The 24977-nt window shown below is 40.1% G+C and overlaps 1 protein-coding gene across 2 annotated transcripts in view; it reads right to left on the reverse strand.

Annotated features, from left to right (window-relative positions):
• Nucleotides 1-2495: 2495 nt before the first annotated feature.
• Nucleotides 2496-24977, reverse strand: part of GALNT14 (polypeptide N-acetylgalactosaminyltransferase 14) — a 555349-nt gene continuing 532867 nt past the window's right edge. For both annotated transcript variants that reach the window (XM_063444081.1, XM_063444080.1), the window contains exons 12-15: nt 18957-19040; nt 17518-17662; nt 5538-5657; nt 2496-3468 (exon numbers count right to left, since the gene is read on the reverse strand). In XM_063444081.1, the coding sequence (XP_063300151.1) occupies nt 3301-3468; nt 5538-5657; nt 17518-17662; nt 18957-19040 (517 nt within the window). In that variant the 3' untranslated portion in view covers nt 2496-3300. The remainder of the gene's footprint in view (nt 3469-5537; nt 5658-17517; nt 17663-18956; nt 19041-24977) is intronic.

Genomic DNA, 24977 nt, shown 5'->3' on the forward strand with positions numbered 1-24977 from the left:
GGCGCTGGAATAAGGTAAACTGCTGAAGGGGTTTTAACCCCTTCAGCGCCACGGGAGGGGGCCCCTGAGAGTGAGGGCACCCCTAGGGCACTATAGTGTCAGGAAAACCGCTTTGTTTTCCTGACACTATAGTGATCCTTTAATCTCTTAACCGGACACTTCCAGGGCTTTTTTATATACACCGTTTTTTTATTTTAATTGCAGTGCAGTGCACTGTATTGCACTTATTATCCTTCTCAGGATATATTATATATAGATATTTGTATTTGCAGAAATTGGTGTATGGTGTTAAACCTTTCCAGTATTGGAAGAAATTGAACTGTGGAAGATCAAGTTTTGGACTGTGGAGAAAGACAAACCCTCAATAGAGAATCGTGCATTATTGAGTGTTATATACTCCCAATAGGAAACTGAGTGCTATTTTTATTATTATTTTTTGCCATATCTCATAACATATAATCTACTTCTGAAATTCACGTTGAATTTCTGACAATTTATACTTTAGCGTATAACCCTGATGCTCTGGCTAGTTACGCTTAGAAATAAATCGGTAAAAATAATTTAAACAGGAAAGTGATACAGTGTATAACAAAATTCCCCTTTGTTATGTATTTAATGTATTTTTTTACCAGCAGGGGTCACTATAAGGTTAACATCATTCAAAAAGGCCATTGCTGCTAAAAGCAGAACATATTAATCTAATGATCTGTTTATTGTGACCAACTCATATAAATCTTTATTAAATTTTAATTATTATTATTATTTTATTATTTATATAGTGCCAGCAAATACCGTAGCACTGTACAATTGGATGGTAGTAAACAAACTTAAACATGGTTAGATATGATTAGATAAAATATTTCTGGGAAAAATGATAAACTATAATACATAATTAAAAATATGGTTTAAAATGCATTTTTTTTCCTAATTCTGTTGGCAGTTTGCTATTTGTTTATTTATTGTTGTGCAAATAATGGGCTATTTAACCTTATGTGCAATGCTCGCCAAGACACTTCATCAAAGGCGTCAAAACAAAAATCGGAGTTATTTTTCACTGTTTACACGTTGATGTTTATTATGATAACAGAAGCAGGATTATGAGATCAGAACTCGAGTGTTGGTTGAGCTCAGCTATCAATCCACTACCATTCTGTTAGAAGAAAATATTATTGAAAATGAACCGGTAGGTTTATTCAGTTCAGAGTTGGCTGAGGGGAGTTGACAGCATCACACAAAACCCACTTTAATTTCCTGTCACCCAATTGTTCCCCGCACTCTCTCCCTCAATAAAAAAAAAAACTCCCCCCATTTGTGTGTCTCTTGCCATTTGTCCCTGTTTTTTGTGTTTGTCTATCTGTTCCTTTTTTGTTTGTTTGTCTATTTGTCCCTGTTTTGTGTCTGTCTGACATGTTATCATGTCACTGCTCCCTCCACTCACAGCATTACAAAACCTGGATGGGGCTGAGGAGATGCAGTCTGCAGTAATGGACAATTACTTGGGTACCATTATACAGAAATAGTGATGACATTTGTCTGTCTTCGGTGACAGTCCCTTTGTCAGGATTGGAAGTATTGACAATGGGCCGACACTCTGCCTCTGCTCACTGGGGCGTCCTAGAAATTTGCTCAACGGCCAGTCCTGTGCTGACTCTCATGCAGTTTATGTTTTAATTACCAAAGGTTGTCCAGTTAAGCAACCAATGAGTGAAAGCCACCAGAATCACCATCCACAGGTCTATCTTAAAAAGAATGATCGTGGATGTTTCGAATGGTGTTACAAATTGACACATGGAGTGCTATCTCAAAACCCTGCCACGGTGTTACCCAAGTTGTTTAGAAGTTCAATAATGTCAAAAACCATGTTCTAAATGCAAACATTCTAGAAAGAGAGAACACAGGGACCAGAAATCCCCATAGTCTGCATTGCACGTATTTTGTCACTGAAAACACCCCTATTTCAGAAATCCTACCATCTTCTTGGGTGATGCTTCTCTTATTACATTTGCTTTCCTCAGGTTACTTGCCTCCTTAGCCCATCACACTCTCTCTTCCACTGTTCACTTGTTCCACACACAACCTTACTTCGACACAGGCATCCTATCCATCAATCCCTCCTCACCTCTTGTGTTTTCTTATCCCTTCCTCACATATTGTAGACCTGTTTCAGCAGGGTCTCTTCACCTCTTGTGTCTGTTAATATTTTTCATACAATTACTTGTTGTCCCCATTCTATAATTATAATTGTATATAATAATAATAATAATAATAATAATAGTAATAATAGGTCCCTTCTGTATGAAATACACAGAAACCTTAGACATGTTTTGGCATCTTGTCTAGAACATGCCAGTGATGTGCTGTAGCTGAAACCCCTCTAGACACAGTGAGTAAGGGGGTCCCATCTTGATTACTCTTCAGACTGATGCATTTTCTCAGAGTATTTTCATGAACTGACAGAGAGCGGGCACACTTTGCCAAGAAACACAAGAACTGAATTGATGGAAAATGAATTTATTTCAATAGGCAAAGTGCATTAATCAGAGACACGCTTTACTCGTCAGAAAATAAAAAACTTTGTGCAGTTTGCAGACCATTTCCATACCTTTTTCGGTAAAACCTTTGGTAAAAAAGAAATTATTTTGAAATTATCTTCTCTGCAGTCTAGACACTTGATTCATGGGCAACAATCGTCATTAATTCCTCATATATTAATCTGTACTTCTTTAATTTACAAGTAATATACATATATTTAAATATACTAAAGTGAATTCTAGTTCTGGATACTGTATCTTGCAGCCATTGCACACGTGGAGAGCTAGTCGGCTGTAAGAAAAGCGGCAAATATTAGATGCACGTCCTTTCTATGGCGGCTTCAAATCAATCATGTGCTTTTGTGTCCCCGTTCTGAGACTTTTCATTGAGAAAATGTGCTTTGTGCCCTTGAATATTCTTCATTTATTTCTCAGTAACATAAAAAAATCATCAGCGCTTAGTATCAAGCGCACATTACCTCTAGCCATAACAAAATAATCATTCCTCATAAGGATAAGCATAATTGAATGATTTTCTCTGACTGACTTTGAAAGGTCAGCACAAACTCTTAAGTTTTACTTATCATTTTCCCTGCTGTTCGAAACAGACTGTTTTTGCTCACGGTATTGCACTTTTTCGTCCTTGCTTTTCTTTTTTTTCTTTTGAGTCCTGCTACATTGTTTAGCATAAACCACGAGAGATCCAATGCTATAGACTAGCGCTGCCATGAGACTCTCTTGTTTCCGCATTTAGATGATCCAGTAATCCTCAGTTTAAGTCATGAAGTACCATTTCCCACCGTTGACTGATGGCCATGGTCTCGCAAGGATTAATGACGATCTCTCGGTTGTTGTCTTCGGAGTCACCAATAATTTCCGTATCTAGGCAGAAGCGAGATGCCATGTGCTCAATGTGAGAGCCAACTTTAGTCCATCGCTGAGGGAGAGAAATATAGTAGAAATTAGAAGTGAGACATTCAGATACAGAGCTGCCGAATTGTGTCTTGTACAGTACTTAAGTCATATTTATTTGTTTTATAAATATTTATAATAGGAAAGACACATTGAGTTTTCTCTTGTTTCAAATATCTATAGTAATTAAAGTGAACCTTTCATGACGAATATAGGTTTGCAATTTTCTAACAATCTTGGCTCATGTTAAATAATTAATTCCTTAACTCTATTAAAAGCTCTCATTTTATTTATTTCCATTTCCCCTGTATCCTGCTGAGACCATTAAACATGTTTCAGTGGGTGTTACACTTGCTGCAAGACATACCTTATTCTAAAATATGCAATATTTGGAAGCCTTGGACTGCCGGCAGCAGGGACACAGCTGGTTGTTTTAATACAGTGAGCTGATGCTCTGTGCCAAATGGTAGTCCCCTATTCATAAAAATGATCTTGAAGATTTTCAGAAAGTGAATATTATAGGCATTAGAAAGCCTCAATCAAAAGGGAATCAACACAGTAAAGGAGGAGACTATATTTAAAAGAAGAAAAACTACCACAACAAGAGGACATAGTCTTAAATTAGAGGGACAAAGGTTTAAAAATAATATCAGGAAGTATTACTTTACTGAGAGGGTAGTGGATGCATGGAATAGCCTTCCAGCTGAAGTGGCAGAGGTTAACACAGTAAAGGAGTTTAAGCATGCGTGGGATAGGCATAAGGCTATCCTAACTATAAGATAAGGCCAGGGACTAATGAAAGTATTTAGAAAATTGGGCAGACTAGATGGGCCAAATGGTTCTTATCTGCCGTCACAGTCTATGTTTCTATGTACCTCCCAATGCTTTCTAAAGGAGGCAGGACAGCACGGCGGAGACCGACATTGTTTATGGAGGCTCCAACAGTCTATCGGGATCCAACAGAGACAGTAGTGTTGTACTTTTGTGCATGTGAGTCATGTGCATCAGTGTGTGTATCTGTATGTCTGCCCATGTGTGTGTATGTGTATCTGTATGTCTGTATGTGTGTGTATGTTTATCTGTATGTCTGCCCATGTGTGTGTATGTGTATCTGTATGTCTGCCCATGTGTGTGTATGTGTATCTGTATGTGTGTATGTGTGTGTATGTGTATCTGTTTGTCTGTCTGTGTATATGTATGTCTGTCAGTGTGTGTATCTGTATGTCTGCCCATGTGTGTATGTGTATCTGTATGTCCGTATGTGTGTGTATGTGTATCCGTATGTCTGTCTGTGTTTTTGTATGTCTGTCAGTGTGTGTATCTGTATGTCTGTCTGTCTGTGTATCTGTATGTCTGCCCATGTGTGTGTATGTGTATCTGTATGTCTGTATGTGTATCTGTTTGTCTGTCTGTGTATTTGTATGTCTGTCAGTGTGTGTATCTGTATGTCTGCCCATGCGTGTATGTGTATCTGTATGTCCGTATGTGTGTGTATGTGTATCTGTATGTCTGTCTGTGTATTTGTATGTCTGTCAGTGTGTGTATCTGTATGTCTGTCTGTGTATCTGTATGTCTGCCCATGTGTGTGTATGTGTATCTGTATGTCTGTATGTGTGTGTATGTGTATCGGTATGTCTGTCTGTGTATTTGTATGTCTGCCAGTGTGTGTATCTGTATGTCTGTCTGTGTATTTGTATGTCTGCCAGTGTGTATATCTGTATGTCTGTCTGTGTTTTTGTGTATCTGTATTTTTATATGTAATTTTTTACCTTTCCTTGGCCAAAAGAAGTTTAGCCTATTTGAATTTTGGCCCCTATCTACTGCCAGGATGTGTGGTTTATACATCTCCAAGTGTGATTACATGAACATAATTTTTCTATTGACTTTTAATATACCATATCACAGTTTATTAATGTCTACTTTGAAGAACACAATTTGCTAATTTTTAAGTTTTGGGGTCAAAACAAATGTGTCAGTTTCTTATTAAAAAAAAAAAATACAACAATGCATTTTTCCCCATGTTTAACATTTTTCAAATTAAAATTATATGTGGGAAGAAGGCATGTGGTGGGATGGATGCATTAAATTAAATACCTGCTTGCCATCCCCCTCTCTGCAGGGCAAGAGAATGACTTGAGTCCCTGGAAATAAGGTGTGCACGGATAGGCAGAGTTTCTGTTGGCTGATCTGCTGGTCCTGAGTATAAATCCATTCCTGAAATACAATATCGATATCTGTAAGATGATACCTTGCCTTTTGCCATGTCCATATGTGACATCATTGCATGCAATCCCTTCATTTCCCCCTTGGAAACATGTGACTGTAAAGACTCTAGAACAGGGACAGGCAACCTTTGGCCCTCCAGATGTTGTGGACTACATCCCCCCATAATGCTCTTACATCCATAATGCTGGAAAAGCATTATGGGAGGTGTAGTCCAAAACATCTGGAGTGCCAAAGGTTGCCTATACCTGCTCTAGAGGATCCACTATTCTTCCCTAGGACAGTCCGCCCCACCAAGGCAACACTGCCCACCTGGGTTCTCCTGGGCTCATTATCTGGTTTTGTTCTATATTGTCACAAGGGATTTTTGATGTAGGTGGACACCTCCATGTCTCTGACCCTCATTACACCTCATGATAGGAGTTCCCAGAACTGAATGCCCTGAATCAGGGCTGGAAAAAACGGTTGACCCACAGATGATCTAGAACTTCAGCTGCCATGATGTTTTGTCAGCATGTAGAATTTAGAACACCTGGAGTCGATCTACTGTGTGCCCATCCCTGCACTGGATTCTTCTAGTGATGCCGTGGTCTTCTATGGACTATGAACAACGTTTAAAGGGGAAATGTCACGTTACAAGCAACAAGTCACAGATCTAGAAGTACAAAACTTATATGAAGGCAGAATGACAATAAGTTACAGCGTGACAAATAAGTAATCGGTCCGTTCTGCTGTCACATGATTGTGTAGGACAGATTGAGCATTAAAAGAGGAACTGTCACATCCCAGGATTTTAAATATTATGTTTTCCTAACCCTATATTTAACACATATGTATTTATGATATGTGAAAAATGTAATATGTTTTAAAAGAGGAGCAACTCTTTATAATGCAAATGGGCGCCTCCATTTTGTATCAACTGGATTATGGTGTCATTTGCCAAATCTTTAATATAGATTTAAAAGAAAACAGAGTATCTCATGAAAAACAGGTTTTAAAATGTAAACTTAAAGGTGATTTCTGTGTTTTGTACAATAGTGTAAAGCTTGAGTTACCAGTCTGTAGCCATCATTGTGACTGAGCCTGTGAATTTTAGATTGTCTACATGTGTCCATTCTCCTCATCACCCATCCAGAAAACTATTCAATGTATTTTAATGTATTTATAGTGGAGTTTGTCTGCAGTCCTTATGCCTATAAGATTATATCCACACCCAAGGAGAACATTATCTGAAACTGAAAAGTAACTCAAAATGGACTCATAATGTCTCATATCTCCAAGATCATTTTATGTTACCCATGGAAAAGCTGGCTAGGGTTATTGCCTCTTTGGACCACTCGTATAGGGAGGTGCATAGGCTGTAGACGTCTAGCACCTTCTTTTATAACAATAACAATATTAATTTATTATTTTTATATTCCATTTATTGCAGTATTAGTGTAAACAGTTAATACAAAATTAAGAAAGTGAGCAGGCTATGATGTGATAATGTGCTGGTTGGCCTCAGATTTTGAAATCTGTTTGTAACTGCCCTCCCCTCCCTAATGTAGTACGCCCTCCCTCCTCCGGTATTATTCATGCAGGTGATACATGCACACATTCTAGAATTGTACACACAGTTAATTTAAAGGACCACCATAGGTACCCAGACCACTTCAGCTTAATGAAGTGGTCTGGGTGCCAGGTCCCTCTAGGATTAACCCTTTTTTCAGAGACACTGCTATGTTTATATTAGGGTTAATCCAGCCTCTAGTGCAGGCCTGTCCAACCTGCGGCCCCCCAGATGTTGCTGAACTACAACTCCCATGAGTCTTTCAATGGAAAAGATAGCCAGGGAATCATGGGAGTTGTAGTTCAGCAACATCTGGGGGGCCGCAGGTTGGACAGCCCTGCTCTAGTGGCTATCTCACTAACAGCCGCTAGAGGCGCTTGCGTGCTTCTACCTGTGAAAATCACAGTGAGAAGACGACAGCGTCCATAGGAAAGCATTGTAAATGCTTTCCTATGAGACTGGCTGAATGCGCGCGCGGCTCTTGCCGCGCACGCGCATTCAGCCAAAGAGGAGGAGAGGAGGAGGAGGATAGCTCCCCGCCCAGCGCTGAAGAAAGAGGTAAGTTTAACCCCTTCCTCTCCATCCAGCCCGGCGAGAGGGGGACCCTGCGGGTGGGGGCACCCTCAGGGCAATATAGTGCCAGGCAAACGAGTATGTTTTCCTGGCACTATAGTGGTCCTTTAAGCTTCTGTAGAAATATCTCTCTGTCTCACGTCTCTATAACTAGCTATCTTCAGAAGAGTAGTGATGTCCCGAATGGTTCGCTGGCGAATAGTTCCTGGGGAATAGTTTCTGGCGAACATCGCATGTTCGCGTTCGCCACGGATGGCAAACATATGCGATGTTCGGTCCGCCCCCTATTCGTCTTCATTGAGTAAACTTTGACCCTGAACCTCACAGTCAGCAGACACATTCCAGCCAATCAGAAGCAGACCCTCCCTCCCAGACCCTCCCACCTCCTAGACAGCATACAATTTAGATTAATTCTGAAGCTGCATATTATACATTATGCTCCATAGCCAGTAACCTGTGTTTATTATACATTATCCCCCATAGCCAGTAACCTGTGTTTATTATACATTATCCTCCCATGGCCAGTAACCTGTGTTTATTATACATTATCCTCCCCATAGCCAGTAACCTGTGCTTATTATACATTATCCTCCCATAGCCAGTAACCTGTGTTTATTATACATTAATCCCCCATAGCCAGTAACATGTGTCTATTATACATTATCCCCCCCATAGCCAGTAACCTGTGTTTATTATACATTATCCTCCCATAGCCAGTAACCTGTGTTTATTATTCATTATCCTCCCGTAGCCAGTAACCTGTGTTTATTATACATTATACCTCCATAGCCAGTAACCTGTGTTTATTATACATTATCCCCCCCATAGCCAGTAACCTGTGTTTAGTATACATTATCCCTCCCATAGCCAGTAACCTGTGTTTATTATACATTATCCCCCCCCATAGCCAGTAACCTGTGTTTAGTATACATTATCCCTCCCATAGCCAGTAACCTGTGTTTATTATACATTATCCCCCCCATAGCCAGTAACCTGTGTTTATTATACATTATCCCCCCATAGCCAGTAACCTGTGTTTATTATACATTATCCCTCCCATAGCCAGTAACCTGTGTTTATTATACATTATCCTCCCATAGCCAGTAACCTGTGTTTATTATTCATTATCCTCCCGTAGCCAGTAACCTGTGTTTATTATACATTATCCCTCCATAGCCAGTAACCTGTGTTTATTATACATTATCCCCCATAGCCAGTAACCTGTGTTTATTATACATTATCCTCCCATAGCCAGTAACCTGTGTTTATTATACATTATCCTCCCATAGCCAGTAACCTGTGTTTATTATACATTATCCCCCCATAGCCAGTAACCTGTGTTTATTATACATTATCCCCCCATAGCCAGTAACCTGTGTTTATTATACATTATCCCCCCCATAGCCAGTAACCTGTGTTTAGTATACATTATCCCTCCCATAGCCAGTAACCTGTGTTTAGTATACATTATCCCCCCCCCCATAGCCAGTAACCTGTGTTTATTATACGTTATCCCCCCATAGCCAGTAACCTGTGTTTATTATACATTATCCCTCCCATAGCCAGTAACCTGTGTTTATTATACATTATCCTCCCATAGCCAGTAACCTGTGTTTATTATTCATTATCCTCCCGTAGCCAGTAACCTGTGTTTATTATACATTATCCCTCCATAGCCAGTAACCTGTGTTTATTATACATTATCCCCCATAGCCAGTAACCTGTGTTTATTATACATTATCCTCCCATAGCCAGTAACCTGTGTTTATTATACATTATCCCCCCATAGCCAGTAACCTGTGTTTATTATACATTATCAGGGCCGGACTGGCCCACTGGGACACCGGGAAATTTCCTGGTGGGCTGTCGGCACCTGGGGCCGGGCAGACATCTGGGTCTGCTGGCGGCCGCAGAATGATCTGTCCTGTGCTGTCTTTGCTCCCAGCGCGCTACTGAATGAGACCGGGGCTGGAATATGACGTTATATTCCGGCCCCGGTCTCATTCAGTAGCGCTCGAGGGCGGGGGAGCAGAGACCGCACAGCTTCCCATGCGGCCGCCAGAACAGCTCCTTCCGCGGCCGCCTCCCCAGCTCCTTCTGCGGCCGCCTCACCAGCTCCTTCCGCGGCCGCCTCCCCAGCTCCTTCCGCGGCCGCCTCCCCAGCTCCTTCTGCGGCCGCCAGAACAGCTCCTTCCGCGGCCGCCTCACCAGCTCCTTCCGCGGCCGCCTCCCCAGCTCGTTCCGCGGCCGCCTCCCCAGCTCCTTCCGCGGCCGACAGCACTCCCAGCTCTCTGCCCTGCATGACCCCCTAGCCAATCACCCACAGGTAATCACCCACATGTGTAATGCTGTCAGTGTATGCATGTGTATTTGTGTGTGTGTCTGTCTGTCATGGTGTGTGTCTGTCATGGTGTGTGTGTGTTTGTACCTGTCATGGTGTGTGTGTGTGTCTGCCTGTCACGGTGTGTGTGTCTGTCTGTCTGTCTGTCATGGTGTGTGTTTGTCTGTCCATGGTGTGTGTGTCTGTCTGTCATGGTGTGCGTTTGTTTGTCTGTCATGGTGTGCGTGTGTGTGTCTGTCTGTCATGGTGTGTGCGTTTGTCTGTCATGGTGTGCGTTTGTCTGTCATGGTGTGTTTGTCTGTCATGGTGTGTTTGTCTGTCGTGGTGTGCGTTTGTCTGTCATGGTGTGCGTGTGTGTCATGGTGTGCGTGTGTGTGTCTGTCTGTCATGGTATGTGTGTCTATCTGTCATAGTGTGGGGGTGTGTGTCATGGACTTTGTGTCATGGTGTGTCTGTCATGGTGTGTGTGTCTGTGTCATAGGCTGTGTGTGGCTGTGTCATGGTGTGTGTGTGTCTGTGTCACGTTTGTGTCTATCATGGTGTGTGTGTGTGTGTCTGCCATGGTGTGTGTGTTTTAAAAATAGTGTTTTTACTCACTGACACAGGAAGCACCTCTAGTGACCGTCTGAGTGACGGTCACTAGAGGTGTCACTTGGAAGCAATGTAAACACTGCCTTTTCTCTGAAAAGTCAGTGTTTACATTGAAAAGCCTGCAGGGACAGGCTATAGACACCAGAACCACTACATTAAGCTGTGTGTGTGTGTGTGTGTGTGTGTGTGCGCCTGCTAGTGAGCTTGCTTGCATGTATGTGTGTGTGTGTCTGCTAGTGAGTGAGCTTGTGTTTTTATGTCAATGAGCTTATGTATATCAGTGAGATTGTCTATGAGGCTGTGTATCAATGAGCTTGTGCGTGTCAGTGAGATTGTCTGTGTTGGCATGTGAGTATGCTTACTGTATAATTAAACGTTTTACTCTGAAAGGACCAATATTTTATATTAGAAAAAGCAATATATATATATATATATATATATTAATTACTCAATCATCTGGGGTGGCAAGACATAGCTTTACATATTACATGCGACAATATATGTCGCATTGACTTATGGGGCTGGCATAGATTTTTTTTCCAGGGCTGCTTTGCATCCCCAGTCCGGCCCTGTACATTATCCTCCCATAGCCAGTAACCTGTGTTTATTATACATTATCCCCCCATAGCCAGTAACCTGTGTTTATTATACATTATCCTCCCATAGCCAGTAACCTGTGTTTATTATACATTATCCCCCCATAGCCAGTAACCTGTGTTTATTATACATTATCTCCCCCATAGCCAGTAACCTGTGTTTATTATACATTATCCTCCCATAGCCAGTAACCTGTATTTATTATACATTATCCCCCCCCATAGCCAGTAACCTGTGTTTAGTATACATTATCCCTCCCATAGCCAGTAACCTGTGTTTATTATACATTATCCCCCCATAGCCAGTAACCTGTGTTTATTATACATTATCCTCCCGTAGCCAGTAACCTGTTTATTATACATTATCCTCCCATAGCCAGTAACCTGTGTTTATTATACATTATCCCCCCATTGCCAGTAACCTGTGTTTATTATACATTATCCTTCCATAGCCAGTAACCTGTGTTTATTATACATTATCCCCCCATAGCCAGTAACCTGTGTTTATTATACAGTATCCCTCCCATAGCCAGTAACCTGTGTTTATTATACATTATCCCCCCATAGCCAGTAACCTGTGTTTATTATACATTATCCCTCCCATACCCAGTAACCTGTGTTTATTATACATTATCCTCCCATAGCCAGTAACCTGTGTTTATTATACATTATCCCCCCATAGCCAGTAACCTGTGTTTATTATACATTATCCCCCCATAACCAGTAACCTGTGTTTAGTATACATTATCCCTCCCATAGCCAGTAACCTGTGTTTATTATACATTATCCCCCCATAGCCAGTAACCTGTGTTTATTATACATTATCCTCCCGTAGCCAGTAACCTGTTTATTATACATTATCCTCCCATAGCCAGTAACCTGTGTTTATTATACATTATCCCCCCATTGCCAGTAACCTGTGTTTATTATACATTATCCTTCCATAGCCAGTAACCTGTGTTTATTATACATTATCCCCCCATAGCCAGTAACCTGCGTTTATTATACAGTATCCCTCCCATAGCCAGTAACCTGTGTTTATTATACATTATCCCCCCATAGCCAGTAACCTGTGTTTATTATACATTATCCCTCCCATACCCAGTAACCTGTGTTTATTATACATTATCCTCCCATAGCCAGTAACCTGTGTTTATTATACATTATCCCCCCATAGCCAGTAACCTGTGTTTATTATACATTATCCCCCCATAACCAGTAACCTGTGTTTAGTATACATTATCCCTCCCATAGCCAGTAACCTGTGTTTATTATACATTATCCCCCCCCCCCATAGCCAGTAACCTGTGTTTAGTATACATTATCCCTCCCATAGCCAGTAACCTGTGTTTATTATACATTATCCCCCCCATAGCCAGTAACCTGTGTTTATTATACATTATCCCCCCATAGCCAGTAACCTGTGTTTATTATACATTATCCCTCCCATAGCCAGTAACCTGTGTTTATTATACATTATCCCCCCATAGCCAGTAACCTGTGTTTATTATACATTATCCCTCCCATAACCAGTAACCTGTGTTTATTATACATTATCCTCCCATAGCCAGTAACCTGTGTTTATTATACATTATCCTCCCATAGCCAGTAACCTGTGTTTATTATACATTATCCTCCCATAGCCAGTAACCTGTGTTTATTATACATTATCCCTCCCATAGCCAGTAACCTGTGTTTATTATACATTATCCCCCCATAGCCAGTAACCTGTGTTTATTATACATTATCCCTCCCATAGCCAGTAACCTGTGTTTATTATACATTATCCCTCCCATAGCCAGTAACCTGTGTTTATTATACATTATCCCCCCATAGCCAGTAACCTGTGTTTATTATACATTATCCCCCCACAACCAGTAACCTGTGTTTATTATACATTATCCCCCCATAGCCAGTAACCTGTGTTTATTATACATTATCTGGTGTAACAGTAGTGTACATTTAAAAAAAAAAATACAGGGGGCTTGTTGTCACCTTTCGGGGACCCTTGGTGTTGTACGTGGCTGGGTGGAGGAAGAGACCTTCAATGACATCAGTGAGGACAAGGAACGGGACATGGCTAGCTTGGTATCCAACCTTGTGCAAATGGGGAGTTTGCGGTTGTGCAAATGGACTGTTTGCGGTTGTTTGCGGTGGATTAAACGGGGAGTTTGGTCTGTCACTGTGAAACGGGCGTAACCCTTACACTACCTGATCGATACAACATCATACCTGATGTTTTAAAGCACGTTATTCCAAACAATTTAGGAATGTTAAGTGATTTATGCCCTTTATGGATTAAAACCAGACTCTGCATCAACTATGTAATTTTCCATGGGCGTTTTGCCATGGATCCCCCTCCGGCATGCCACAGTCCAGGTGTTAGTCCCCTTGAAACAACTTTTCCATCACTATTGTGGCCAGAAAGAGTCCCTGTGGGTTTTAAAATTCGCCTGCCTATTGAAGTCTATGGCGGTTCGCCGGTTCGCGAACATTTGCGGAAGTTCGCATTCGCCATTCGAACGGAAAATTTCATGTTTGCGACATCACTACAGAAGAGGCTTTTACATAAATGGAACAGGCCTACAGTAATAATAGATACATTGTAGAAATGAACGCCACTGTTATTTGCCATATCAAAAGTATAGACTTATCCTTGTATCGTTTGAATGAGACTTGACGCAAACTAGGAGCATGCATACAGTATAAAGAAAAGTGAATTCATCCCTGCATATCTCCAAATTTAAAACAAATGACACCATGAAAGGCATGTTTAATGTGGCGCTATTTTTCTTACAATACATACTGCGCATTTCACGTTACAGAATCCGTAAGCGATTGAAAGTTAGACTGCTCTGCCACGTCTGTCGGTAATCTTCACAAATTTATGCTCGTCTGCAACTTGTTTGCTATTTTATGGTAAGTGTGACAGCCTTCTAGGAATTGGTCGTGATAAATCGTCAATGAAAAGGCATTTATAAAATGAATTTTTAACAGTGAAATCAATTTGAAATACACATTTTCACTCTGTCAGACCTGATGCTCCTTGCAGGAAGATGGAAATGAAGGCAGAAGATATCCGTTGGCAGTAATTATTAAGCTAATCTAGCAAACACATTTGTTTCGCCACAATAAACCTTGCTGTTAAGAGCTGAATATATTTGACAGCACCATAAATACATTGGAGGCTTTTATTTCTTTCATTCTTTGTTTTATACAGAATAGTTTTTTAATTTATAGTTACTCTCTCAATTCTAAGCATTTTAATATAATTTATCTCATCTTATTCTCTGCATGGACAATGTATATATCATTTTTATGTTGCTTTGTTTAGTTTTATTTATTTTACTTGTGAATCACAAAAGCGGGTGTACAGTTTGCCACGCACATATACAAACAAGGACACACTGACACATAAACACACGCGCACGCTGTACTGCTTGCAGTGACAATGTATCGTTATTTCTTACATGTGATATCCCATTTACTTCACACCTTTTTGTGTCTGTAATGCTTTTAGTTGTTTTTTTTGATTGATTGTAGTTTGACATGGCAGTTGGTTGTAACTCACAGAATTCTCTTATTGCGATTCTACCATCTGCACAGTTTATATAGAGCTCACTGGGAGCTCAGATGACATTGGTGGTGATCTAATGTGATGCGTCAGGTAAGGACAGTGTTGGATGTGATACACATCACTACCAGCAATGGAAAGAAGGTGAAGAGACCGAGAGAAGCCTCTCTAGCTATACTGCTAGTTAATAATGGAGAGAGGCTGCAGGGCCCGCAGACCTGGGGTTAGTTTATAGATACCCCAGAATATTATGTCATTGCTAATAGATCAATAGATATCTGATATTTTTTTACAAACATCATAAACAGTGCTCCAAGCGTGGTCTATCCTGAAGGGGCAAACTGTCACTGAACCTGGTCACCCTTTGTAAGAACGGACCTGGCTCTTTGACGGGCAGACCCAACACTTCCACAATGTCCTCTGCAGCCTATTCCGTTGCCTAGAGCAGAATGAGATGCTCCTGACTAGCAAAGCTTTTGCTGTTCTTTGATAGCTCTCATCATTACTGCCTTCTTGTGCATTAGCAACAGCAGGTACTTAAAGAGAGATCTTTTTTATCTTTATATATATATATATATTATTGTTTTTGCATAATTCCTTATATGCATTAATATTTTTTTTGCATAATTCCTTATATGCATTAAAATTGTGTCAATTGCAGCCTAGATTTCCCATTTAAACTAAATACCAATGGACATTACAGCTTGGTAAAGTTAAATATTAATATTTATAATGATATGTTTCTCTGAGAGTTTCTCTGAAATCCTAAGTACATCTGTTAACAGCATCAAACTTCTCGTGAGTCCCTCCACTTCAAGCCGGGTGCCACATTGTTACAGCAATAGATAAAGAGCTTATTAAAAAACAAATCATTGTGGAAGCTAAAAGCAATTTAAAAGCAATGGACTCTTTAATAAATATAGTGGATGTTGGTAACTTCTCATTTGTCTTAGAGGAGACTGTGATAGACAATCTATTAATCTTTCACTGCTAGTAATGGGAAACAGGAATTAGGAACACGGCAGTCAAATGACACAAGCTGGTAAGCATACATTCGTAGCTAAATGGCTGACACAATGTCACTTTTTCACTTTTTTCATTTTATGGGATAATTGAAGGTCAACCGAGGCTGCATAACCACTTTTATAGGACACCACAAAAAAACCAATGTGAAATAAGGAAATAGATTTTGACAAGAGCTCCTCATATTTACTTCATGAGCACACAGAGAGATACCGAGGACAGTGCATAGCATTAGCCATTGTATACAATTAAGCAATATATATATTTAACCCCTTAAGGACCAAACTTCTGGAATAAAAGGGAATTGTGACGTGTCAGACATGTCATGTGTCCTTAAGGGGTTAAAGTCCAAAATATGGAATTAGACAGACTACAGAAAAAAAAAAAAAAAATTATATATATATATATATATATATATATATATATATATATATATATATATATAGTATCTCACAAAAGTGAGTACACCCCTCACATTTTTGTCAATATTTTATTATATCTTTTCATGTGAAGAAATGACACTCTGCTACAATGTAAAGTAGTAAGTATATAGCGCGTATAACAGTATAAATTTGCTGTCCCCTCAAAATAACTCAACACACAGCCATTAATGTCTAAACCATTGGCAACAAAAGTGAGTATACCCCTAAGTGGAAATGTCCAAATTGGGCACAAAGTGTCAATATTTTGTGTGGCCACCATTATTTTCCAGCACTACCTTAACCCTCATGGGCATGGAGTCCATCAGAGCTTCACCAGTTGCCACTGGAGTCCTCTTCCACTCCTCCATGACGACATCACAGAGCTAGTGGATGTTAGAGACCTTGCGCTCCCCCACCTTCCATTTGAGGATGCCCCACAGATACTCAATAGGGTTTAGGTCTGGAGACATGCTTGTAACACTGGACTGGCCAGTTGCAAGGCCTCCATGGATCAGATTTGTTGTTCCAGCACATCCCACAGATGATCAATCGTATTGAGATCTGGGGAACTTGGAGGTCAAGGCAACACCTTGAACTCTTTGTCATGTCCCTCAAATCATTTCTGAAGCATGTTTTGCAGTGTGTCAGGATGCGTTATCCTACTGAAAGAGGAGACTGCTATCAGGGAACACCATTGCAAGGAAGGGGTGTACGTGGTCTGCAACAATGTTTAAGTAGGTAGTACGCATCAAAGTAACATCCAGATGAATCTCAGAACCAAAGGTTTCCCAAAAGAACATTGCCCAGAGAAAAATACTGACTCTGCTGGCTTGTTTTCTTGCTCATTTTTCTTGCTTCCAACACTTGAAATTCAAAAATTGATTGTTCACTTGCTGCCTAATATGACAGACCCCATGACAGGCACCACTGTAACAATATAATCAATGTATTATTTACTTCACCTGTCAGTAGTTTTAATGTTGGAGCTGATCAATATGTATTTATACATATCTTTCTGTCTCTCGTCATCCATGTCGATATTTGAATTGCGCATCACAATCCATCGCTTTTGAACAAAACAACTAAACATAACAAATGTACCCACAAACAAGTGGATACAAAAATGGATAATGTAGCATGAATTTATTTTGTTCATATGATCAAATAATAACAAAATACCTGAGAAGTCGCAGAGGCTCCTTTAAGGCTACTGCATGGTACTAAATTAAGACCTTGTGGTTCCTGTCCATCGGCTTTCTGAGACTCAATACATCTCTGTCTTTGTCTGATGATTCCTGATTTTGACAGTGATTCCACTGGGATCCTGGAAGACAAATTTATTTGAGGCCGAAAATAAACTCCACTTTTTTCAATGTAATTTTTAGAAAATTGCAAACCCCTATTAACCCCTTAAGGACCAAACTTCTGGAATAAAAGGGAATAATGACATGTCACACATGTCATGTGTCCTTAAGGGGTTAAAGGAACACTCCTAGCTCTGCAGTGGTTATGGTACAGGAATTGCCCTTCATAAAAAAAAGTTTCACTGTTAAACCGATCATGTGGCACAGAGTATTTATTTTAGAATCTCTGTAAATTGAACTTTAATCACACACAGGAGGCTATCGCAAGGTTTAGAATGGTAATAACAGTCAAGAGATAAGACATTCTAAATTAGGAAGGCTGTGCATATTACATGCAGGGAGGTGTGACTAGGGCGCATAAACAAACTGATTTAACTCCTAAATGGCAGAGAACTGAGCAGTGAGACTTCTTAAGCATTGTTAAAGGGACACTATAGTCACCAGAACAACTACAGCTTATTGTATTTGTTCTGGTGAGTACAATAATTCGATTCAGGTTTATTGCAGTAAACACTGTCTTTTCAGAGAAAATGCAATGTTTACATTACAGCCTAGGGATAACTCCACTATCCACACCTCAGATGGCTGTTAGAGGTGCTTCCTGGGGCAGTGCTGCACAGTGTGACTGACATTCAGTGTCTCCACCCTCTGCATGGAGACAATTAACTTTCCTCAAAGAGATCCAGTGATTCAATGCATCTCTATCAGGAGATGCTGATTGGCCAGGGCTGTGTTTGACTTGTGCTGACTCTGTCCCTTATCTGCCTCCTTGACAGTCTCAGCCAATCCTATGGGGAAGCATTGTGATTGGCTCACAGATTCACTTCCAAAGATGTCAGACAGCAGCAGCAGACTTGAATACAAGTAAGATGTAACTATATTTAGAGGGGTAAGGAGAGGGACAGTGGGGCTAGATGGTGGTTTTAACACTATAGGGTCAGAAATTAATTTTTGAGTTCCTGACCCTATAGTGTTTATTTAAGCTAAAGTTGCTTTGTGCCTATAGCGTCCATTTAAATATGTATCCAAATATTCACAACAAATTAATAAAACAGATAGAATTATAAAAATAATGCATTCTAATTTGTTTTTATCAATCAGAATACAGTTATAATTGATATCATGGCCATTAGCCTGGAATGGCACAGAGAGTGTAAATATGAAAAATATGAAGAACTCAGTATTGATTATAAACAATAATCAGTAATTCCATTACTACATAAAACGTTTGTATATCTAAATAAAGACACTTACTGAAGTTCTGGGTAAACGTTTTCTAAATACCATTTAAACGTGTGACATTTCAAATTCTTCCTGAGTAACAATCTCTTCTGGATGCTAAAAAAAATAAATAAAAAAATATTGAAGATAAAGTTTATGACTTGTGAGAATGTTGCAGGCAGTCTCGGGATTCTGATATGTTATCACATAAATATACAAAAAAAAAAAAGTGTAAACCATAAAATAATATTTATATCATCAAAGTGGATCCAAGTAGGATAAAGATTTTATACAATTTAGTAGATAAACAAATATCAGTGAATCTATCTATGGCTGCATTGAGGTCACAAACTGACACAAAAAAACTAAAAATAAAAAAACCTCAGAATTTAAGTTCTGAAAAGTAATATTATGCTTTATATACAAATCCTAAAACACATTTTAGGAAAAGCCCATTATAAACGCTGCACATCTAAATCGCTGTATTTTCAGGAGTGTTCCCAGAATTCCATGCTGGAAATGCAAATGATCCGCAGTAAGCATTCAATCAATATTTTGTTGTCTTAACAATAGCAAACTACTTTATAACATCATTTTAAATAAGTGCTCAGTTAATGGCCTCAGTGGACTACACCACAAGCTTACTCTGCACTTTCTCACCATTCAGGTCTAATGGAGGAATGACACCTTCTGAACTACCCAAAAAATATATTATTTGTCTGATCATGCTCATAATTAACTTGCGGTGAAAACTACCCCATGATTCTGAGCATTTCAAACTATTGAAAAGACAGTTTAATTAGCTAAAAACTTATAGTATTGATGCTACACTTCAGGGCTGTATGAAGAATAAAACGCAGATATGTGGATCCATGAATAATTTAGTCATCTCTCTATATATTTTAATTAAAAAGAATCCAATGGTCAGATTTCAAGAATGGAGAAACACTTCCTGTCTTTCATGTATAATTGAAAAATGTTTATGCTATTTATTTATGGAATGCGTTTAACTCAGTTGCAGTCATGTATAAAAAAAAAGTGAAAATCAAACCATATTTTTCTCACTTTAATGGTTTTATTTCTGAATTAATTTCGCTCCACTAACTGAACCAGGCAATGGGCACTGCCTTTTTGAATAATTAATGGTCCGATTGTTTATGGAAATGTAGTTCATTTTTCTATAACCCCTCACTGTGGTTCGTAAAGGTTTTTTTGGAATATGATAGAGTTTTGTCTATATTTAAGAGAAACTATACAGAGAGAATGAACCCCTATTTTTTATCTATCACCCCTTCTTTTATGGAGGAGAAGCCTCTCACTTGGTAGCAGTTTACACACAGCCTTGTTCATTGGTTAGTGAACTCAGCCATGTGAACCTGAGCTGGGGTCAAGACATGCGCTGTCCATAGGGCTGGCGCTCTATTATAGGATTATAGGACAAACTCATCTCAAAATTGTGCATGCTGTCTTATTGATAGCTGGTGGACAGTTTTAGAGCTGCAGCTATTTTTACATATCACTGTAGTTCTGACCCACTTACAGGACTCACCCCCAAGGCAACTCACACGACCTGCCACTCCCCTCCCCCCAACCGATTCTGCACACAGCAGCTGTAAGTGTTGTAATATGAGGTGTATATTGTGGCTGCCAATGTGTGATGTATGTGGCTGTCTGTGTGTGATGTGTAGGTCAGCTTGAGCAATTGTGGCTGGGTGTGGGTAGCTGTGAGCAATGTATGTATGTGATATGTGTGGATAGCTGCACGAGGTAGCCGTGACTGGTGTGTTGCTGTGTGTGAGATGCGATGAGGGATGTGTGTTGCTGTCTGTTAGTAGCTGTGATTGAGGTGTGCGGTTATTTGTGCGTAGCGGTCTGGGCTACACTTCAGATTTTCTTACAGGTTCAAAGAAGTAAGTAATTAGACCTCACTAAATCACACAAGTTCACACATATAGAGACTGCAATCAGTAACAAACAGGCATGAGTTTGCAGGTGCACACAGGCACACACTAACAAATGCACAAAAACAGTTTAATTAAGCTAAAGTTGTTTTGATGTCTGTAGTATCCCTTTAAATCTGCACTGCAGCGAGTCCCTGGAAGAAGCATTTCCAAAGTAAAGGGGTTAATCTCATAAGAAAGGCATTAGGCTGCTAGAATAGGACCTGCCACGAATGGGGTACATTGATTGACGTTGTGACAGGCTTATGCAATGTATGATCATACACTGTACCCCCATTATTTTTGCCTAAGTTGGGTGGTTTTAAATAAAATTATTACATTCTGTGAGACGTGAAATTGCTGTTTAGTGAATGAGCGAGTGCGCTGGATCTTGTATTATTATTATTTATATAGCGCCAACAAGTTCCGCAGCGCTGTACAATGGGTTGGACTAGCAAACATGTAACTGTAACCAGACGAGTTGGACACACAGGAACAGAGGGGTTGAGGGTGTGGGGTATAGTGACACAAAAGGTAAGGGTGGGAGTAGAGAAGTAGGTTGATAGAATAGTATTAACTTAAGACTTAGTGTGTTGTTGTTTTTTAATGACAGTTGCAGGAGAGGAATCAGTTGGGAGCCATTAACAGTTTAACCCCTTAAGGACACATGACATGTGTGACATGTCATGATTCCCTTTTATTCCAGAAGTTTGGTCCTTAAGGGGTTAATTGATACGCTTTCGTGAAAAAGTGATTTTTTAATGATCTTTTAAAAGGGTGAAGATTGAGTGAGCGTCTAATGCAGAAGAGATGTATGTTTAATAAATCTCTTCTCCGTTAGACGCTCACCCAATCTTCACTCTTATTATTATTATATTATTTATTTACTGGTCTGTTTTTTCCCAATATTGGTCACTTCTCAGTTGATCTATGAATAAAATCAACATTTAGCCACTTTCCTCGGTTATATGTCCGCAAAGCACTTTGGAGATACGGAATTTGGCTAAACTCCCAATCAATCTAAATTTGGATTCATTGAAATGTGGCTGAAACTCAATGCACAGGTACAACTATCAAACAGGCTTTAAGAAAAGAAATGTATGGAACCTTCAACAACTTTTGTCAAAGTAAATTCCCATTCATGGCAATCTCCTTTCCCATCTATCGGACAGAATGTAGGATCAGGCTGCCAGGGTTCTAATGATGCAGGTTAAAGACTTCCAGTTAGTTTATGGGTTGAAGAAGGTTCCAAAAGGGAGAGTAGAGAACAAATCTATATATTGATCAAATAGACAGTTTAAGGTTTATTGGGGAAGAACTAAAACCGAGCTGGACTCATCACTGACAGCTCATATAATGGGATCTGCTGTTATGCAGCCGACGCAGCATAGCATTCGGAGAGTACAGACTGCAGAACTGGAGAACAAGCGCAAGGCTCTGGGTGGGATAAGGACTCAGTAGAGGGTTAAAAAGGAAGCGCCTAAATCTGTAAGGAGTAAGAAGGCAGCACATAAGTCTGTAGACCGGAAACACAATGGTCTAATTATTATTATTATTATTATTATTATTGCCATTTATATAGCGCCAACAGATTCCGTAGTGCTTTACAGTATTATGAGAGGGGGGATTTAACTATAAATAGGACAATTACAAGAAAACTTACAGGAACGATAGGTTGAAGAGGACCCTGCTCAAATGAGCTTACAGTCTATAGGTGTCAGAATTACAGTATGATCCAGCACGTAGAATTGTGTAACACAGAGGACTGATAGGTAATGTATACCGGACCTTAGAATGGCCGGACTAACGTACCAAAGAATAGTCAGGAATAGCCGAGGTCAAGGGATACAGAAAGAGACACAACGATAAGGAAAAGCCAGGAGTCAGGGATGCCAGAAAACAGGGAAGTCAAAATCAATGCCAAAGTCAAATAACCAGAAAAAACAGAATAAATAACGCGTTCTCGGACAACCACAAGGGAAACCACGACAGGGCACTGAGCAGGATGAGAACTGGGCCTAAATACCCCTCCTCTAGGTCTGATAGGCTGTAACCAGCCTTTGACCCAAAAGGCAGTTTCCAGGTTCCCATTTGTATGATTGCTGCTCAGCATTAACCCTTCTGTGGATTAGGTTGCTTCTCGGCACAACTTTTCCTGTGTGGACAGTAAATGTCATTAACCACATTTTTATAAGCGGATGAATACGTGACAATAGGAGGTGGGGTATAAGACACGTTAGGACAGGAAATATCAATCAAATAAGGTGGGGTGAAGCAGAGCTGGAGGAGAGAGTAAATCACTGCCTTTTAGGAGAGAGCAAGAGACAGGTATGTTATGTAGAGGTTACTCTGGGAGGCCATACGCTTTCCTAAAGAGATGGGTTTTAAGGCACGTCTTAAACGATTGAAGACTAGGGGAGAGCCTGATGGTGGTAGGCAGGCTATTCTATAAGAATGGAGCCGCCCACGAGAAGTCCTGTAAGTGCGAGTTGGCCATACGGGTGCAAGCAGCGGCCATGAGGTGGTCATGGGCAGAGCGGAGAGACCGAGAAGGGGCATACCTATGGATCTGATAGAGATATATAAGAAGGGCTAGAATTGTTCAGTGCTTTATAGGCCTGATCCTACATTCTGTCCGATAGATGGGAAAGGAGATTGCCATGAATGGGAATTTACTTTGAGAAAAGTCTGATGGTGGTAGGCAGGCTATTCTATAAGAATGGAGCCGCCCACGAGAAGTCCTGTAAGTGCGAGTTGGCCGTACGGGTGCAAGCAGCGGCCATGAGGTGGTCATGGGCAGAGCGGAGAGACCGAGAAGGGGCATATCTATGGATCTGATAGAGATATATAAGAAGGGCTAGAATTGTTCAGTGCTTTATAGGCCTGATCCTACATTCTGTCCGATAGATGGGAAAGGAGATTGCCATGAATGGGAATTTACTTTGAGAAAAGTCTGATGGTGGTAGGCAGGCTATTCTATAAGAATGGAGCCGCCCACGAGAAGTCCTGTAAGTGCGAGTTGGCCGTACGGGTGCAAGCAGCGGCCATGAGGTGGTCATGGGCAGAGCGGAGAGACCGAGAAGGGGCATATCTATGGATCTGATAGAGATATATAAGAAGGGCTAGAATTGTTCAGTGCTTTATAGGCCTGATCCTACATTCTGTCCGATAGATGGGAAAGGAGATTGCCATGAATGGGAATTTACTTTGAGAAAAGTTGTTGAACGTTCCATACATTTCTTTTCTTAAAGCCTGTTTGGTAGTTGTACATGTGCATTGAGTTTCAGGCAAATTTCAATTAATCCAAATTTAGATTGATTGGGAGTTTAGTCAAATTCTGTATCTCCAAAGCACTTTGAATTGACTCCTATAGTATACAGGAAGCCAGTGTAAGGACTGACAGAGGGGTGAGGTGTGTGAGGACCGACTAGAGAGGAAAATCAGTCTGGCGGCAGCATTCATTACAGACTGTAACGGGCAATACAGCTTTTGGGAAGACCAATTAGGAGAGGGTTACAATAATTACTAGAGTATGGACTGCTCCTTGGTAGCATATTGCGTAAGAAAGGAAGTATAGTATAATGCTGATATTGGATTTAGAAAGAGGGTACGTTTTTAATGGATGCACCATAGATTTATAAGATTATTTTACATTTACATAATCGGGTGCAACGGACACAACATCTGATCAACAGGAAGAGCAATAAATTGGCCGAAATGGATTCTTAATTCATACTGGCTTAACACAATCCTCCCAGTTACTGTATGATGTGGATTTAATTTCATTTTGCATGGAGTGGAAGGCAGTTAGAGTCCGATGATGGTGGTTGATTAATGAATACAACACATTATGCGTAATGTACAAATTACCTGTAACTAACTAAGAACTTGGACTGTTGCAGGTTTCAAAATATCTGCAAGACTTATATAATTCATGGCTAATTGGCCCCTCTGCCTAATTTATGAGTACGGGCATTCTGCCTTATTACATTACCTTGAAGCAATTTGTGCAATTAAATCACGTAATGGAGTAAAATGGGAATAGCCTGTCTACTGATTAAAATGCCAAAATCATTTTCTTTGACTGCGTTTAATAGTACAGCAGGAAGGTAAG

Source organism: Pelobates fuscus, chromosome 2 (assembly GCF_036172605.1).
Source record: "Pelobates fuscus isolate aPelFus1 chromosome 2, aPelFus1.pri, whole genome shotgun sequence".
Taxonomy (NCBI): Eukaryota; Metazoa; Chordata; class Amphibia; order Anura; family Pelobatidae; genus Pelobates; species Pelobates fuscus.